The following is an 18,078-nucleotide window of genomic DNA, read 5'->3' as shown; positions in this document are numbered from 1 at the left end:
TCAGCTGGCGAGAGGCAGCCAGATGTGCTCCAGCAGCTCTAGGGCTGCTGCCCCACGGTAGTGCTGCCAGGGTGCAGCCCCATGGCAATGCCGCATATGCCACCCGAGAGTGTTTTGCCCCACGGTGAGTGCACACCCCCAGGCTGGCATCGCCAGGGTCCCTGTCCCACACTGTATTGTGGTGCCTTTCGTGTCCCTTCGGTGTCCCTTTGGCACCCGTGCTGCCTGGCCAGGCTTTTGGATGCCCCAGGGTCAAGGTGACGTTTGTCTCGTGGGGAATCTGGGGATGCTCCTGGGAAGACCACCCTAGGGTGCAAGCTGGGGCAGGGTACCCAGGCTGCCACCCCCCTCCCCCCAGCATGATCTGGGGTATGGGTGCACCTCAGGGGCCAGCCCTGTGCCCGGGTCCGAGCATGGGGGGCACCACCGGCAGCACGCACCCCAGCACCCTCGCAGCAAGCACCCAGCCCTCAGGCCACCCAGATTACCCACCTCCAGTGGCAGCAGGGCTGGTGCGGCCCCAGCATGGCGGGGAGGGCGGGGGGGGGGGGTTCCACTTTGCCGAGCCTGAGCTCCGGCGCACGTCCTCTCCCTCTTCACCGCAGCTGCGCAGCAGATGGGCTCGAAGGAGCCCCTGCTTGGCGCAAGGCCCAGCGCCCGGAGGGAGGAGCGGTACCCGCTGGGGGCCCCGGCCGGCTGAGGCCAGAGGGGCCAGGCACATCTCCAGCCAGGAAAAACAGAGGCCCGAGCTCCGAGCACGCGGTGGCCCCGGCGGTGCGCACCGCAGAGGGCTGGAATAACAGCCCTCGCGCCGGAGCCCGCCACGCGCTATCAAAGGGCCCTTCTTCTGCCAGGCCTCCGTGGGGATGGGGGGCCGGGGAGGGCCCAGCGAGGCCTGTCGGTGAGAGGGGAGCTGGTCCACGCCTGCAGGGGACCGGCTGTGCCCAGCCAGGCGCCAGGACCGTCCCGCCCTGTCACCCTGGGCCAGGCCTGGGTCCCTGGGGTGGATGGGTGTACCCGAGGGCCAGGCCCAAATGGCGGTGAGGGGGGTGTCACTTGGGTGGTGTCATGGGGAGCAGTGTGTTCCCAGGCCCCACGGGGCCAAGCTGTCCTTGCCAGGGTGGGGTGCCCACCCGTGTTCCCCCTCCCTGAGAGCCTCTGGGGCCACTCCTTCCCCCAGGCCAGGCCCTGCGAGCCCTGGCTGGGCACAGGGCTCCTCCCTGGTGGCAGACCCAAGGCACCAGGGCAGGCCGGGGCCGGGGTACACGGACCCCCAGAGGTAGGGACAATTCCCGGTCCTGGAGCCCGGGCCGGACGCCCAGCAGACCCGGCCATGCGCCTTCGTCCCTTCCTGCCCCCCCCGCCACGCCCACTTACCCCGGGCACGCCCTCTCGCCACGCCCACTTGCCCTTCTCTACTCTAATCCTGCCCCCCAGTGGGTCCCGCCCCCCTCCTCCCTTCAGGCTCTCCGCCAATGGGAGGCGCGCACGCACCCGGCACCACCAATGAGCTTGCGGCCGCGGGCGGGGCGCGGCCGGTGTTTACCGTCTCCATGGAGACGGAGCGGTTTCACCCTGCGCAGGCGCCATGGAGCCCGGAGTGCAGCGGCGGGGGGCTGAGACCCCTGGAACGGGGTACCGGGACGGGACGGGGCATTAAGGGGTGTAGGGCCCTAGAGTGACTCCCGAGGGAGACATTTGGGGGGGCAGGGGCCTGGGGGCAGGGCCTGAGGAGCATTGAGGGGAGGGGGGGGCATTAGGAGATGGGGGGGTCGAGGGCATGGCGAGGCGGGGGGGGGGTGGGTCACACGTGGGGAGGAGGTAGGGGGCAGAGCCCAGGCAGGGGGTGCTGGGGGGTACAGAGTGCCGGGAGGGGGCACAGTGGGGGGGGGGGATTGCGGGGGGCAGAGTCTGGGCTGGGGACACTGCAGGGGATGTTGCTGGTGGGGGGCAAGGGTGGGAAGGGGAGTTATGGAGGGGGGAGACCCTTCCAGAGCGCAGACCCAGCATCAGGCACCGCTTCCACCCCGCAAAGGGAGAGGAGTCCCTTGTCCCCCACTGCCGGGTGGGGGTGACACTGTGGCGGACCCAGGCTCCCCAGCCTCAGAGCCCTGCCCACGCTGGTGGGGGATGGGGACACGGTGGCCGGGTGGGGGGCAAAGGGTGCATCCCACCGCCTTTCCTCTGGGACTGTCCCAGAGGACAGTGGCTCCGACGGGCTGCGTGCCTCCCGTGTGCCCTGGGGAGAGGCCACCGTGCGTGGTTGGGCTCCAGCGTGGTGTCCTTCCGCCTGAGGTGCCCACAGCAAAGCCCCCATACCACAGGGAGACACTGATGACCATGACCGAGATGCCCCAGGAGATGTCAGCCACAGCTGAGGTGCCCCAGGAGATGGTGTCGGCCATGGCTGAGCTGTCTGCTGAGGCCCTGCCAGCCGTGCCCAGCGTGGTTCCAGCTGCTGAGGCTGGGAAGGATCCCTGCGGGGTTGAGCTGCCACCCTGCCCCGGCAAGTGGGGGACTTGCCCCACCGAGGTGCCCCTCATCGCGGTGCCAGTGCTGCCCACTTCCCTGCAGCCGCCAGTAGAGCAGCCCAGCCGGGTGGTGCCCCGGGGGAGCTGCCTGATCCGCAACTGGCAGGAGGAGGTAACTCCCCACCACCGCCTGGGGGGCCAGCAGGGGAAATGTCCCTCAAAACCCGCCCCACCATGTCCCACATGCTGATCCCGTGAAGCCCCCCGCTCCTAGGCAGCCCCCTCTCTTTAAATAGCTGCCCTTGGCCAAGCCGGGGCTCCCTGGACGACCTTGAGCCCAGCAGGATGGAAAGGGGATGAAATTCAATAGCACAAAAGGCACTGGCAGGCATGTGGGGAGCGACAGGGGGGCTTTGGGAGGAGAGACGGGAGCTCGCTGCTGGGTTGGCGGGAGCTGATTGTCATAGCCCATCGCAGGGACATGGGCCAAGCCATGCCACAGCCTGGGGACCCCACAATTTGTTCAAGTGCCTTCAGAGCGCTTGGCCAGCCATAGGGGCAGCCTGGGCACCCGGGGGGTCAGGGTGGCTGTAACGAGGCTGGCTGACCCCCGGCAGGCAGGAGAGGTCAGCCCTGCCTAAGTTGCAGGTATCCCCACTCCAGCTTTCCTGGGGAGCTGGCTGGAAGGACCATTTCCCCTTTTTGCAGCTCATGCCTCTGGGGCTGCTGCCAGGGCTTGTGTTGGGCACCTGCCTGTGTGGCATGACCTTAGATCTGAGGCAGTGCCCCCAACTTATGGATGCTCAGCAGGAGGAGGTGACTTACCCCCACCTCCCAACACTGCCCAGAGCCCCATGGGACTATCAAAAGCCTAAAAGCTGGAAGTGGGCACGGGGCACTGCAGGGTGGGCTCCTGCCCCCTTCCCGCAGCCTCTGCCATCCATCCCCAGAGAGCCACGAACCACCTAGACACCATGCCGGGGCAGGAGCCGGGCAGCGAGGGCTTCACCTACCGGCACGGCCACCACGGGCTGCTGGTCCACCAGCTCGTCTCCCGGCCCACTGACAGCACCACCACAAAGGACACCTACCACCCACCGCAGAGGGCCCTGCTGCTGGGGCGAGGTGAGGCTGAGGGCCCCCACACACACCTGAGTGTGCCCCCCAAAAAGGCAGTGATGGGATCTCAGCTGCGGGGCTGATGGCACCTTCCCCCTGCAGGGCAGCGGGAGGCCATGCTGGAGTCCATGCTCTACCAGAAATACAGGCAAGCCTGCACCCCCGCTTGCCACCCACCCCTGGAATCATGCCCTGGAGAAGGGAACCTGCCCAGGGTGAGGGGACACCCCAGAGCTGAGGGTTGTGGGGTCTGCTCTGCCGGTAGGAAGGAGATGCTGGAGGAGATCCGTCCCCGGCAGATGCCCATGGAGTCGGTCTCCACCACGCACCGGGATTACCGCGTCGGGGACTGCCAGTTCACACCGCTGCCTGCCACCCACGTACAGGCAGGGGTGAGCCCCCGCTCAGCTCACTGCAGCCCCTAGGGAGCCCGCAAGGCTCCTGTGTGTCCCCCGGGAATGCTGTCCCCCCTGCCCACTGTCACATCGCTTCCACCTGCAGCCCCACAACTACCGCACGGAGCAGCCCTGCAGCTTCTGGCTGGAGCAAGCCCGCAGCCTGCCTGTAAGGCCCCCAGCACCCTGCCCCGCCAGCACCTGGGGCAACTCAGTGGCTTCTGACAGGGACCTCTTTGCTTCCCTCCCTTCCAGGGTATCACCAGCATCTGCAGTGGGGACAGTCCCTTTCGGAGGAACGCAGCCTTCTCCACTCCCATCACCGAGTACCTAGAGCCGACCCTGCCCTGTGCACCCCTCACCAGCTGGCTCCAACCCCGCAAAAAATGAAAAGCAGGGGTGGCACAGATGATCCCAGCATCATTGCCGCCCCAGGGTTGTCCTCAGGCTGGACACTGGGAGGGGGAGCACCACATCCCTGGCATCCCCTTCCCCGCAGGGCCATGCAGCGCAGGCGTGGGGACAGCCTCCAGCCCTTTCTGCAAGTCACTGTTGCCCCAGAACACGTTATGGCCCCAAGCCTCCGTCCTTGGGCATGGAGGGAGACCCCCTGGCACAGCCCTGTCCCCCGGGACTGTACTCTCTCCCGGCGCCCCATGGCGGGTGACACGCGGCCCCCAATCCTGTCCCCAAGCACAGGTGGGTTCCAGTAAGAGGCGGCAGCAGCGCGGCCAGAGCATGAGCTCAGAGGAACGCACTGCAGCCCTCACGCCAAAGCAAACCCCGCCACTGTGCCCCTGCCTTCCCAGCACCGTCCCGAACCCTCGCCAGCCGCCACCACAGCCGCCCTGCACCGGCTGGTTCCCCATGCCTGGACCCCCAGCCCACACCACAGCCAGACCCCCGGGGTACGATCCTCTGGCATGGTCAGGCATCCCCAGCCCAGGCTGAGCTCCATATTGGGGTCCCCCCCCTCGGGCCCCCACCCTGCTTGGCACTCTAGGGCAGAGCAAAGCAGAGGTCAGGGGACGGAGGGATTTGGGGAAGTTTGTATTTCAACAAAATAGTTTGCAGCGATTCCTATATTTACACCTGGGGGAGGGGGGAGGGGTATTTACATGACCCGGCGGGGCTATATACAGGGGAGGGGGAGACCGGGGAGGGTGGGAGCCGTGGCATTGAAGCCTGCCCTGGCCAAGGGGTCAGTCCTGGCAGGAGCCCCCATTTCCCACCCCCCGGGGAGGGGGTGACATGGGCACAACTTCTGCCAGGGGCCAGGTACTGAAAAGAGACGGCAAAGTGCCCTGCGGGGCAGCCAGGCCCCGGGAGCGGCTCAGAGCCAGCTGAGCCGTGGGGGAGAGGGCAGGGGCGGCAGGACCCCAGAGGGTGGGGAGGGATATAGGGTCTCCCCCGGTCTGGATCGGGGACAGTTCCCCCCCCTCCAGCAGAGGCTGTGGGGGGAGGTGGGCTTTGCTGGTGCCGATGGAGGGGGGGCAGGCGGTGCCGTGGCTGCTAGCCCCCCCCGTGCCCGAGCCCTGCTGAAGCAGAGGGGCTGCAGTGGTGGTGGTGAGCTGTGGTGATGGGGGGGTGCCGGTGCATCCCGAGGGGGCCAGGCGCTGGGAAGCATGGTGGCCCCATCGGGGTTGGGGGCTCTGCCACTGCCCCCGGGCTCAGATGACTTTGGGGTCTTTCCTCTCACCCAGCAGCCAGTACGTCCGCATCTTCCCCTTGCCCTGGGGGGCGGAGGGGGGCAGTGAGACCCTCCCTGTCCCCAGCACCGCTCCTTGGGTGCTGTCCCCAGCACCAAGGGGGACAAGGGACCCCAGCCCCAACTCACCCACCTATCGCATGCCCCTGCGGCAGAAAGGGCTGGCACCCCACCAAGGCCCCCACACCCTCACCTTCATCTCCACGTCCCCACGCAGCTCCAGCTCAAAGCAGCCAAACTCATCCAGGACTTCCTTGGTGGTGGACGAGACGTGGATCTTCAGGGCTGGGTGGCACAGAGGGGCAAAAGGGACATGTCTGGGTCCGGGATTGTGGCACGACCCGTGGCACCCGACCCCGGCTGCCAGCCCCATGGCTCACCCTGGCCGTTGGACTCCATGCGGGATGCGGTGTTCACCGTGTCCCCAAAGAGGCAGTACCGTGGCATCTTCAGACCCACAACTCCAGCGCACACAGGACCTACGGGCACAGAGATGACCAGGGCTGCTGCAGGACGGGCAGGCGGGCGAGCATCCCCCAGCTGCAGCACCAGCCAGCACAGGGGCTCACCAGTGTGTATGCCGATGCGCAGGCGGAGCTGGTCATTGGGCCGGTGCCGGATCCTGAAGGTTTTGACTGCCTCGAGCAGGGCCAGGGCCATGCGGACAATCTCGCGGGCGTGCAGCTTCCCATTGCGCACCGGCAGCCCTGACACCACCATGTAGGCATCCCCAATGGTCTCCACCTGCAGGGTCAGGGAGAGTGGGTACACCCCGGGCTCCCTACTGCCTGCCTCATTTCAGGGGGCTGCGCTTGCTCACCGTCCCCTCACCTTGTACACGTCAAAATTGTCGATGATGGCATCGAAGCAAGTGTAGAGATCGTTCAGCAGCGTCACGACCTGGATGGAGGAAGGGTGCATGTGAGGCTGGGAGCAGACATGTCTCCCCAGCCCCACAGGTAGCACTGCCAGTGTGTAAGCCCCTCCGCCAGCCCTGCAGGGGGGCTGTCCCCCAAGCCCTGCTCTCACCTGCATGGGGGTGCTCTCCGCTGAGAGGGCGGTGAAGCCCACGATGTCGCTGAAGTAGATGGTGACGCTGTCGAAAGCCTCGGCCCGCACTGTCTCCCCGCGCTTCAGCTGCTCCGCTACGGAGCTGGCGAGGACAGAGGGGGATGGTGGTGGGCTCCCACCCAAAACCCCCTGTTCCCCCTGCATCCCTTGCCCTACGCCAGCATGGAGAGCCAGCAAAGGACCCCATGCTTGCATGGCAGTGGGTGCACGCTGACCCCATGCCAACCCCCAGACCCACACGCTCCCGTCTCTGCCCCCTCTCACTGAGGCAGAATCTGGTAGAGGAGGTTCTCCGCCTTGCGCTTCTCCTCCAGGTAGGCCTGCGTCCGCTCCTCCACCAGCTTCTCCAGGTTGTTGGCGTACTGCTCCATGCGTGACAGCAGGTTGTCCAGGATGCTGGTACTGCCCTCCCTGCCAGGGTGCAGGCAGCTGTCCCCGTGGGAACAGGTACCCCCCAACCACTGTCCCCGCTCCCACCCAGGGCCACCTTCCCCGCTTGCCAGCCACTCACTTGTTGAATCTACGGATGAAGATCTTGATCTGGCTGAAGTCAGGGCGCTCGGCTGGCTCCTGCGCCCAGCAGCGCTCCATCAGCACTGCCAGCTCCTCACTGTGCACCCCGATGTCGATGGAGGGGCGGAAGAAGGGCTTCTGGCTGTTACGCACCTTCTGCACAATCTCTGCCGGGGGTGGCTGCCGGTGAGTACCGGACCTCCCCAGTGGGGATGGGACCACCCCCCACTTGCCCCTCACGCTTACCTTTGGGGCTCAGGTCCATGCCCTCGATATAGAAGGGGCCATTGCGCAGGGCGACCTCCTGCACGATGATGCCGAAGCTGTAAACATCAGCTTTCTGCATGCCTGGGGTGGGCAGGCGCCCCTTCTGCAGCAGCTCCGGGGCTGTCCACAGCTTCTCTGGTGGGACACGGCCGAGGGGTGGTGAGGCAGGGCCACCCCGTCCCCCTGGTCCCCCAGTCCCTGGCAAAGGGCACTCACTGGCATAAAGGGCATGAGTGTCCTCGCCGTCACAGGGTGAGCGGAAGCTGGCCAGCCCGTAGTCTGTGATCTTCAGCACGAAGCGGCTGTCCACCACGCAGTTGGATGACTTGAGGCTGCCGTGGTGGCCGATGATGCTGTTGTGCAGAAAGGCCATTCCCTGGGACAGACAGATGCAGTGAAGCCAGCATCCCTCAGGCACCTCCCCCAGCCCTTCATGCCCCTCACTTGGGTACCTTGACGATGTCGTTGATGAGGGAGTAGCGAAACATCCAGTCCAGGTTGATGCTCTCGTTCTCCAGGACATCCTGGGACAGCACATTGAGTGGACCCCGCCAAGCACCCCGGAGATGGTGGTACCAGCACCAGCCTCGCCTAGCACCCAGCTGCGGGGGGGGGGCTCTGCAGGTCCCACCCCCTTCCCTCCCCTGGCCTCTGATGCCTGTGTGGGCAGCTCTGCTGTGAGTCCTGTGGGGCTGGGGTGGCCACCAGCATCTACAGCCCTGTCCTCAACACCCAGCCCAGCCAGGTCACCAGGAGTGTGTGTGTGTCACCCGCAGTCCCCCCAAGCCCCCCTACCTGCAGGCTGCCCCGCGGGCAGTACTCAGTGACAATGCAAATGTTGGGGGGGTCAATGCACGCCCCAATGAAGCGGGTCAGGTGGTTGAACTGGATGTCCCGCATCTGGAAGTGGAAGCAGAGCCGAGATGGGCTTGAGGTCAGAGGGGACAGGCTGCTGCTCCCACCAGCCCCCCTCCCACTGCTAGAACCAGCCTCTGTACCCCCAAGCAGGGTGCCCACCCCAGCCCAGACCCCAAACCTACGTGTTTCAGCTCAAAGAGCACCTGCCGCGTCAGCTCAATGCGCTTCTTGTTGATGTGCTTGATGGCCACCACGTTGCCCTGGGGTGCCAGGGAGGGGGAAGAGGTCAGTGCCCACTGGGCAGATTTGGGGAGAAGACAAGGTGCCAGCATCCCATAGGGTGGGGGTGCAGCCAAGGGGAGCACCGCAACAGGGCTGGCGGCTTTCGGGGGCAGGGCTCAGTTCCCCACCTGCCACACTGACCTTGAAGTGGCCGGTGTTGGCGAAGATCTGGTACTTGCCATGGGTGGTCATCAGGGAGCCGTAGCTGGAGCCACGCTGCAGGGAAGGAGGGGGTTAGGGATGGGCACCCTGGGGCAGGGGGTGACAGGCAATGGTGGACCAGGGCCGGGACACCCAGGGGTGTGCAGGGAATGGTGCAGGACAAGCTCTGCAAGATCAGGACAAGTTTTGCACACTCTGTAGGGAGGATGAAGACTATCAGATGAGGCATGGTGTGCTGCAGGGGATGTAGGGGATGAATCAAGTGTGTCTGCAGCAGATGGAGGGTCATGCAGGGGATGGATGTAGTGTGGCTCTATAGAGGATGGAGAGCTATGTAGGGGATGGAGGGCCATGTAGGGGATCAACAGGGGAGGAGTGTCATGCAGGGAGGGAGGGCAGCACAGGGGCAGGGGCAGGAGGAGGGTGGTGCCCCAGGCCTGGCAGCTCTCACCAGGGACAGCGTGAGCCGGCTGCCCGCTGCCTTGTGATACCGCTCAGGGCTCCCAAACTGCAGCTCGTCCCAACGGATCCTCCAGAGCATGCTGGCAAGCTCCTTCTCCAGCATCAGCTTCCTGGGGGGCACATGGGGGGTGAGGCCCCCATATGCCCCTGCTCTGCCTGCCCCAATGCCACAGGCTGAGGGGTGCCTGGTGCCCAGACAGAGGCTCCCCCAGCCCCAACTGACCTGAAGATGAGGAAGCTGGAGATGCCAAACATGACGAAGGTGAGGCCGGTGCCCAAAGCCACGATGGCCAGCATGGAGAGGGGGGCTGCAGGCAGGAGGAGGGGATGTCAGCGTGGCCCAGCTGGCCATGGGTTCCAGGCTGCCATGCACCCACAGCAAAGGGTGCTGGGGACCAAGGGACATGGGGAGCCAGTACACCCACTTTTATCACAGGAAGGGTCATCCACGTCGAAGACGCAGGGTGGGTTGTCCAAGGGGGGGGCCCCCTTCACCCAGGGGATGGGTCGTCCCAGCCAGTGGATCTGCTTCTCCACGCCTGAGTAGTGTCCCACCACCTACAGCAGAGAAAGCTGAGGCCTCCCCCAGCATCCCATCCCCCAGTCCCAGGTACCAGCAGGATCCTGCTGCCAGCCCCCACCTCGTACTGCCCGCTCTCGGGGTCACCCATGGCCCATAGGTTGAAGTCGGTGTCCCGGTCATTGTTGCTGTCCATGCTCACCAGCCCCGTCACCCCTGTGGGAGAAGCAAGACCAAGGTGGGACAGGGACCAGGTTCCACTGCCCTTGTGGCACCCATAGCCCAGCTGTCCCTGTCCCACCATTACCCTGGAACTTGCGGTCACGCATCTTCTCGATGATGTGGGTGGCGTTTTTCTTGGAGCCGCCCTCCTGCAGGGTCTCGTTCAGCACCATGGCGTACAGCAGCATCCCATCATAGAAACACCCCGCCACCAGGTTCATCTGCCAAGGGGGACCTTAGCACATCCGCGGCCACGCGTGCAGGAGCACCCTGGCCCCAGGACCCCCACACCGGGGCCACGCACCCACCCACTGCCCCATAACCCCACACCAGAGCCAACATGCACCCTGCGGGGATGGCAGTCCCCATGGCTGTTCCCACCAGGGATGGCCCCTCTGGCATTGCCTCTGGCCATGTCCCACCCTCTGCATCCTGGTGAGGTGCCACAGCCCCACGTGGAGGGTCCTCACCGCCCCATCATGCAGGCAGACTCACTCACCAAGGAGTAGTTGAGCTGCACCCCGAATTTCTGCTTAGCTCGCAGGATAAGCTGAGTTTGGAAGTGCTGGTACTCAGGGTTTTGGGGCTCATAGTAGGTGATCACCAGCACCATCTGCAACAGAGCACAGCACCCTGGTTCACACAGCAGGGCCAGGCTGGGCAGGTCCCCGTCCCCAGGCAGGCGGGCACAGCTCACCTGGAAAGCTTTGCGCAGCCCCGAGTCCTGTCCCGGGCTCTGCTGCCAGGGCTTGAAGGGGTCACGGGAAGAGTCACCCCGCAGGCTCTCCCCAAAGACATCCAGGTAGAAGAAGACATAGTCGCCATTGGTGAGGTTCTCCCGCTGTGCCAGCTGCATGATCTGCCGCAGCATCTCCGGCGGTCCGCAGAGATACACCACTGCCAGCAAGACACGGAGCGTCAGGGGGGCGACGCCACCCCACCCCACCCCGGGACACCCCAACCGGGTGTGGGATGGGATGCTTTCCCTTGGGGCGATGGAGCAGAGCAGCTCCGGGGGCACACTTGATGACTGCGGGGAGGATGGAGCAGGCAGACGGGGCAGTGCTTGGCTCACCGCCTTCTGATGCCACGTGCCCCGTGGCCACAGAGCCCACTCAGCCCCACCACTCTCACTGGCCCTGACCCACCCTTGCCCCATCAGCCAGCTTGGGCTGAAGGGGGAAAGGAGAACAGGCGAACCCTTGCTCCAAAATATGAGGCAGACACCCCACGCACAGACCCCACGCACCCTGCTCCAGCAAAAGCCACCCCCGGCATCAGGTCCCCAGCTGCTCCCCCGGGGGGACGGCGGGGGGGACGGGAGAGGCGTCGGAGCCGTGCGCCAGAGGCCCCTGGGGAATCCTGGCTGGGGAACGGGACAAACCCATGTTTGGGTTCGTGGCTGGCCGGCCGCGCGGCAGGAATGCGCAGGTTCCCGGATTCCAGCACCTTCGGCGGCCGCCGGCGCTAATTGGAAACAGAGCATCTCGCTAGTGCGACCCACGCAGCAAGGGGGTGTCCGGGCCCCGGCCAGCCGCCCCGTGTGCCCCCCACCCACTGCTGGGGGCTCCGCCAGACCCGACGGGATGCCCACCCGGGTGCTAAGCGGGGGGCGGCGTGGGGCTGGCACAGGGCACCACGGGCCGTGGGGACGGGCACCTGAGAGTGTCCGAAACCCCCCCAGGCAGGGGCCCTCCTTGCCCTTTCTGAGGATCCTGCCACTGCCTCCTCCCTCCCCCCGGAAAACCAGGGCCCCCGCTCCAGCCAGCCTGGCTGGGAACCCGGGATTGAGCAATGGAGGAGGAGGAGGTGGCGGGGGGTGCTGGAGGAATGTCACGCTCGGGCGCCGGCCCCGGCGCGCAGCCCTTCTGCATGGGGCCCGGGGCCCCGGCTGGATCCAGAGTGCTGGGGACAGCAAGGAAGCCCCTCGCCCTGGGGTAGGGTCCCTGCTGCTGGAGGGCACCCGGCCATGCAGGCAGCAGGGCTGGCAGGTTCACCCACGGAGGCAGCGAGGCAGCCCACGGGTGGGAGAAGAAACCCAGCATGGGCACGGGAAACCCACAGCGAGGTGTGGAGCGGCTCCTGGGCACAGGGGAGAGGGAAATCACAGCAGCTTGGGCTGTGCGTGAGCAAAAGCCCGTTTCAGGGTCTGAAATGGTTTCCCTCTGAGTGCTGCAATACCTCAAATAAACACTCCTGACTTGCCCTACTTCTCTAGTCCCGCACCCAGAAATGTGCCGTCCCTGCATTTCTTGGCCAGGACAGGCAGCTCAGCACCTCCACAGCATGCGGAGGCTAAGGGTCCCCCCCATGGGGACACAGCATGGGTCCCTCCCCACGCCATAGCAGAAAAAGGCAGCCCGTGGCACCACACGGGCTGGGGGGCCACGACAGCTGGTGGCAGATGGTGGGACACCCCGGGCAGCCAGCCTCCATGGCAGCGTTGGCAAAAGTCCGCCTGGTCAAAGGCTACCGAGCAAGGGGATCCATGGCGCCTGGACGGCTCCCCAGGGACAGGTTGCAGTAGCCACACAGAAGGGAAGGGTCAATGCTCGGGGTTCTTCATGACACTAGCAGCTGCCTCCAGCTGGCAGCCTTCTGACTGGCCAGCAGCACCCCTGCCTGCTCACGCACCCCCCCCCACACACACACCCCCACCCCCAGGGGACAGTGAATGGCCAAAGGCAGCCCCAGCATCACTGAGGACAAGGGGAACAAGGTCCTGGGAGGCTGGGGGTGCATGCTGCCCCCAGGCATTTACTTAGGGGGTGCCCATGATGGAGGAGGCAGAGTGCATGGCCCCAGGGGACAGGCAGGACCCTGAGTGTGCAGACAGGGTGGCAGGACAATGCCTGACCCCTGCATGATGGAAGATAAACCTGAAGTGAGGGCCAATCCCGGTTTTGGGCAACAAATCCCTGCAAATCCCAGTTTTGAGCAGCCGCACCAGCGCAGCACACTACAGTGCAGAGACCCTCACCCTGGCCAGGCGGCCGTCCCACGCCTGGGGGGATTGTGGGGGGTGACGACCAAATGCACTCCCATCCCAGCAGCAGCACCCAGCCATCTCCCCAGGCAGGGGACCTGGGCTTTGCAGGCAGATGCTCCGGTAATTCCCTCAACCACAGCTCTAATTATATCAGCGCTTTTGCAAGTGGCAGGAGAGACGTGGGCCCCTGCACGTCGCCCAGGCACCAGTGAGGGGGCAATGGGAAATGCGAGGTGGCCATACACGGGTCGGGATGATGCACCCACGTCCTCCCCATTCCCACTCTTTAAACAAGCCATGAATGTCAGGGGTCGGCAGCATTGCGGGCACATGGTGGGGCAGGGAAGCGGCTTTCCCCAGGAAAGGTTTACCACACTCCTGCCCACCAGCTGGGAGAAGGCAGGTGACATGAAGAGGGATGACATATGGTGTCATTGCAAGGCATGGACATGGATGCGGCTGCAACCAAAGCTCCTGCATCCCTGTCCATGCCAAGCCATGCAGGGGTGGGCATTCTGAGACAGCCTTGCAGGGTCCCCACTCCCTGTCCCACACACCCCGGTTAGGAAAGCACCTAACATCAGCATCACAGCCCTGAGCACCCGTCCCTGTAGGGCCAAGCACTCAGCCCCACACCCAGCCCCTATCTCTGGGCTGTGACCAGAGGGGCCCAGACTCCCCTGCATCCTGGCTCAGAGGGACACCAGCTCTCTGCCCACGCCTGACCTCCTCCCCCAGCAGCCATGCATCAGGAGGGATTGATTCCCATCGGGGTGATTTACGGCACCAAGCCGGAAACATTGACAGGAATAGCTGATTTTAGCCTTTTTCCCTGCACGGACCTTTGCCACCACCCCACGTGAAGCTCCACACCCCACGGCTGGTGATGGCACATGCAGGGAGCTTCCATCCCAGCTCCTCAGCCAAGCAGACAAGCAGGGCAGCCACAAGCTGCTCAGCTCCCACAGCCCTCCATGGGATGCCCAGCCAGCCCCATGGACCCAGCCCCACCGGCCTCAGTTCCTGGGGAACTTGGTCCAGCACCCCAAAGCACCCCAGCCACACGCCCCCAGCCTGGTCCCACGCAGCCTTGGCCACATCTCCTGCTGGCCCATCTGGCTCCACTTGTCCCAGCTCGATGTCCTTCTTAATGACACAGCATCTCAGGATCCATTAAGAAGCATCACAGAGCGGCTGGCTCCGGGATCGATACACCCCGCTCATCAATAATGAAAGAGCATCAGGCTGCCCTTGCTCTCCAGCTGCCTCCGTAAGCCCCTCCATTTCCTCCCGCTCCAGATATAGCCGCTCTCCTGGGGCACTCACAAGGCACCAAATTGATTTATCCCTCCATCAGCAGGGTGGGGCCATCCCCAGCCCCGTCCCTGGGGCGCAGTGGGGACAGGCACAGCCTAGGGCACTCAGCTGCCAGTCTGGGGGGCTCTGCCTCAGCCTGTCGGCACCAGGCTGCTCTGGGCATGTAACCATAGCAGGCGCTGCCCTTCGGATGGCCACGTCCACACCATCACCTTCAGCCTCCGAGGAGGTGGCTGGTTCCAGCCTGCCCCCAGGGACACCCTGATCCTGCTAATGCAGAGGTTAGGGTGGCCCCAGTGCCCCCACACGCCAAGGGGAGGGTCTGCCCTGGCTCTCCCCCAGCACAGGGTGACCGGGCTGGGGGGCAGGGAGGGGGACCCCGTGGCCCCCCACCCTGCCATAGACCCACCCACTGGCACTGGGGTGGCCCAGGGGTCTCATGTCCTGCCTTGTCCCCTGCGCACCCACCTCCCCATGCAGGTCCCGCTGCTCCCCCCGACCCACCGTGACAAAATGTGCTCACCCCTCACTGCGCCCTACAGACAACTTGCTTTGCCCAGCCCTCCCCATGCCCCACACGGGTCCCACCGTGCCCTCAGCCCATCCTCTTGCCCCACACAGGTCCCACTGCGCTCCAAGCCCCTCCCTGTGCCCCACATGGGTCCCGCTGTGCCCCTGGCCCCTTGCCATGCCCCACACGGGGCTCACTCTGCCAACCCCCTGCTGCACCCCGCATGAGTCCCACCATGTCCTCGGCCCTCTGCTGTGCCCCACACAGGTCCCGCTGTGTCCTCAGACCCTCACGGTGCCCCACAAAGGTGCCACTGTCTCCTGGGTCTGTTGCTGCACCCCACACAAATCCCACTGGGTCCCCGTCCCCTTGCTGTGCCCCACACGGATCTCGCTGCCCTCTCAGCCCCTTGCCGTGCCCTCCATGGATCTCAGCGGCCCCCTGTCCCCTTGCTGTGCCGCAGATGGGTCTCACTGCCCCCCTTACACCTTGCTGTGCCCTGCGTGTGCTCCACAGCACCCCCGTCCCCTCGCTGCGCCCCAGACAGGTCCCACCACACCCCCAAGCCCCTTGCTATTATACCCTCTGTGTGCCGCACTGCACCCCCATCCCCCCACCTGTGCCCCAGACGGGTCCCACCGCACCCCTGCCCCCTCACTGTGCCCCACACGGATCCCACGGCTCCCTCAGCCCCTCGCTGCGCCCCACGGAGGATTTTATCCCCTCCCCTCTCCGATTCCCCCCCGCGGGGAGCCCCCTCCACTCTCCCCCCCCCCCACCCCTCCTCCCCGGGGCGCTCAGCCTTGTCCCCCGCGGGGTCCCCCCCCTCCCACCACCGCCCCCCCCCCCTCCCCCCCACGCCGCGCCGCCCCACGCACCGCGCCCGTTGGCCTTGATGAAGTGCACGGCGGTGTCGGGGCCGCCCTCGTCGGGGGAGTAGATGTGGTGTCGGACGGTGAGGTTGCTGCCGTCCTGCAGCTCCTGGTAGACACCCTCGACGGTGAAGTAGTAGGGTCGGTCGTCGGTCTTGCGGTCCACGTAGAGGAGGACGGCGCGGGTGCTCCAGTTGAAGTGGGCGTGGAGGTGGGAGACGAAGGCACCCAGTTTGGGGGCCGAGGGCCCGGTACGCACCGTCGTGCTGTAATGCTCCCGTTTGCGGCTGAAACCGGCCGCCACCGCCCCGCCGGTGATGAGCGGCAGCCGCCAGTGCGAGGCGAAGCGCCCCACGGAAGCGGCGGGGTAGACGCATCCCGGCCCGAAGAGGACGTCGGGGTCGTGGTAGAGCTTCAGGTCCACGGCGTTGAGCGGTGCCACGTACTCGGAGCAAGCGCCCTCCAGCTCCGAGCTCATAAACTCGACGCGCACCGAGAAGGGCCGCGGCAAGAGCGGCGGTTCCCCCCGCTCTAGCGCTTCCAGCGCCAGGCTCAGCGCCGGCCCCACGCGCGGCCAAGCCCACGCGTAGCTCACGTTACGCTCCGGCAGTACCACCGCCACCGTCAAGTTAGCCACCGTCCCGTCGGGGGTCGCCGCCGCCCGCCGCCTCCCCCCGCCTTCCCCTCCTCCTCCTCCTCCTCCTCCTCCTCCTCCTCCTCCTCCCGCCACCGCCGCCGGTACCGGCGGCAGCAGCGGCAGCAGCAGCAGCAGCGGCAGCGGCAGCCGCGGAGCCATGGGCCGCGCTGGCTCCTCCGCCCCGGCCGCCGCCCGCGGCTCCTGCGCCCCGCCGCGCCCCCCCCCCCCCCCGCCCGCCCTCCCCGCCGCCTGCGCCCTCCCCCGGGCGGCACCGCCCCGGGCCGGCCAGCGCCCTCTGCCGCCGTTCCCCGCCCGGCCGGCCGGCACGGGGATGGGCGGCACCGCGGCGGGGCGGGGGACCGGTGGGACGGGGAGGGGGGAATTGGAGAGGGGTGTCCTGGGGGAGGCACGGTGGGAGGCGGCGGGGGTGGTCGCCTTCTGGGTGACCCCCGGTGGAGGGGTTGGGGAGGGGCTTTGGGGACCCCAGTGCGGGGGTCCCGGTTGGGAAGGGTTGAGGAGGGGGGTGCCTGGGTTGTAGGGGGTCCAGGAGGCGGGTTGGGGAGGGGGCATCCGCGTTCGGGGTGTCCCCAGTGGGTGAGGGATTGAGGAAGGGGTATGCCGGTTCCAGGGAGGTCCGGTGAGGAGGGGTTGGGAGGGGGCATCGGGGTTCTAGGAGGGGGGGCAATGGCCGGGGATTGGGGAGCGGATTGCCCCATTCTGGGGGTCCCCACCAGCTGGGGATTGGGGAGCGGATTGCCCCATTCTGGGGGTCCCCACCAGCTGGGGATTGGGGAGCGGATTGCCCCATTCTGGGGGTCCCCACCAGCTGGGGATTGGGGAAGGCCGTTGGCAATGGGGTTGCAGGGTGTGTGTGTGAAGGGGCCTCGGCAAAGAGGTGCCCTGGGGAGGGGTGTTGCCAGTGGGGGGGGTTGTCATGTGAGGAGGCACACAGCTGTGGGGTACAGCCAGCTGATAGGGGAGATGACATCCTCGGTGCACATGTCCCTATCAGGGATTTTGGGGACGTCTTGGGCTGTGGGGTACAGGGGGAGTCAGGCTCTGGGGAGGGGGTGCCTGGGATTTGGGTGCCCCCTTTGGGGGGACATCCAGTGCGCTGGGTGTGGGTATCCCCACTGAGGGCAGGGGGGGAGGTTGGGGAGGTCCCTGGGGATTTGGGATGTAGGGGAGCAACTGCGGAGTCAGGCTTCAAGAATCAGGATGCCCTGGGCATCCAGGTGTCCCTGGTACCCAGGACGTCCCCCCAGCAGTGGAGGGTGCAAGTGCCACAGGGGTCTGGTGTCCCTGCACGACACATAGCCTGGCCGGGGCAGGCGAGCAGGGGGGCTGAGGGCAGGGGATGCTGAGGGGGACTGGAGGCAGTGGGCACGTCACCACTGTGGGTTTTAAGGCTCCAACCCCTCTGCTGGGGGGCACAGGCCTGTGGGGTGGTGGGGTAGAAGGGTGGGGGGCTGCGAGGGGAGCAGAGGGGCCGGGGGACAGCCCGTGGAGCACAGGAGAGCACTCTGGTGCAAGGGCTGGCTATGGGGCAGGGAGCCCTGCACAACCCCCCACAACCCCCCAGAACACCATGAGGCTGGGATAACCCAGGCAGAGTGGGACTGCTGGTCCTCCCCGGGGATTTGGGGAAGGACCCAAGGGGGTGCCAGCCCCGGCTGCCATGGGGGGCTACCCCAGCCCGGGG

The 18,078-nt window shown here is 66.2% G+C and overlaps 2 protein-coding genes across 2 annotated transcripts; one reads left to right on the top strand and one right to left on the bottom strand.

The window, feature by feature from the left end:
* The first annotated feature begins 87 nt into the window (after window positions 1-87).
* Window positions 88-4,375, top strand: SPAG8 (sperm associated antigen 8). Its single transcript, XM_049795793.1, has 9 exons — window positions 88-124; window positions 855-1,040; window positions 1,465-1,635; window positions 2,306-2,643; window positions 3,518-3,596; window positions 3,693-3,738; window positions 3,856-3,970; window positions 4,092-4,154; window positions 4,241-4,375. Exons 1-9 carry the CDS (start codon window positions 88-90, stop codon window positions 4,373-4,375), a joined length of 1,170 nt encoding a protein of 389 aa, XP_049651750.1.
* Window positions 4,376-5,031: 656 nt separating this feature from the next.
* Window positions 5,032-16,535, bottom strand: NPR2 (natriuretic peptide receptor 2). Its single transcript, XM_049795870.1, has 22 exons — window positions 15,746-16,535; window positions 10,748-10,947; window positions 10,550-10,663; window positions 10,136-10,271; window positions 9,950-10,044; window positions 9,734-9,866; window positions 9,532-9,616; window positions 9,298-9,418; window positions 8,826-8,900; window positions 8,585-8,662; window positions 8,340-8,444; window positions 7,997-8,068; window positions 7,761-7,920; window positions 7,524-7,679; window positions 7,276-7,444; window positions 7,029-7,175; window positions 6,723-6,846; window positions 6,525-6,593; window positions 6,263-6,437; window positions 6,074-6,172; window positions 5,887-5,978; window positions 5,032-5,718 (listed from the first exon to the last, which is right to left on the bottom strand). The coding sequence occupies exons 1-22, from the start codon at window positions 16,533-16,535 to the stop codon at window positions 5,656-5,658; spliced, it is 3,258 nt and encodes a 1,085-aa protein (XP_049651827.1). The 3' UTR covers window positions 5,032-5,655.
* Window positions 16,536-18,078: the final 1,543 nt, after the last annotated feature.

The sequence above is a fragment of the Accipiter gentilis genome, chromosome Z (genome assembly GCF_929443795.1).
Source record: "Accipiter gentilis chromosome Z, bAccGen1.1, whole genome shotgun sequence".
NCBI classification, from domain to species: Eukaryota; Metazoa; Chordata; class Aves; order Accipitriformes; family Accipitridae; genus Astur; species Astur gentilis.
This window is presented reverse-complemented; position numbering and strand designations above follow the sequence as displayed.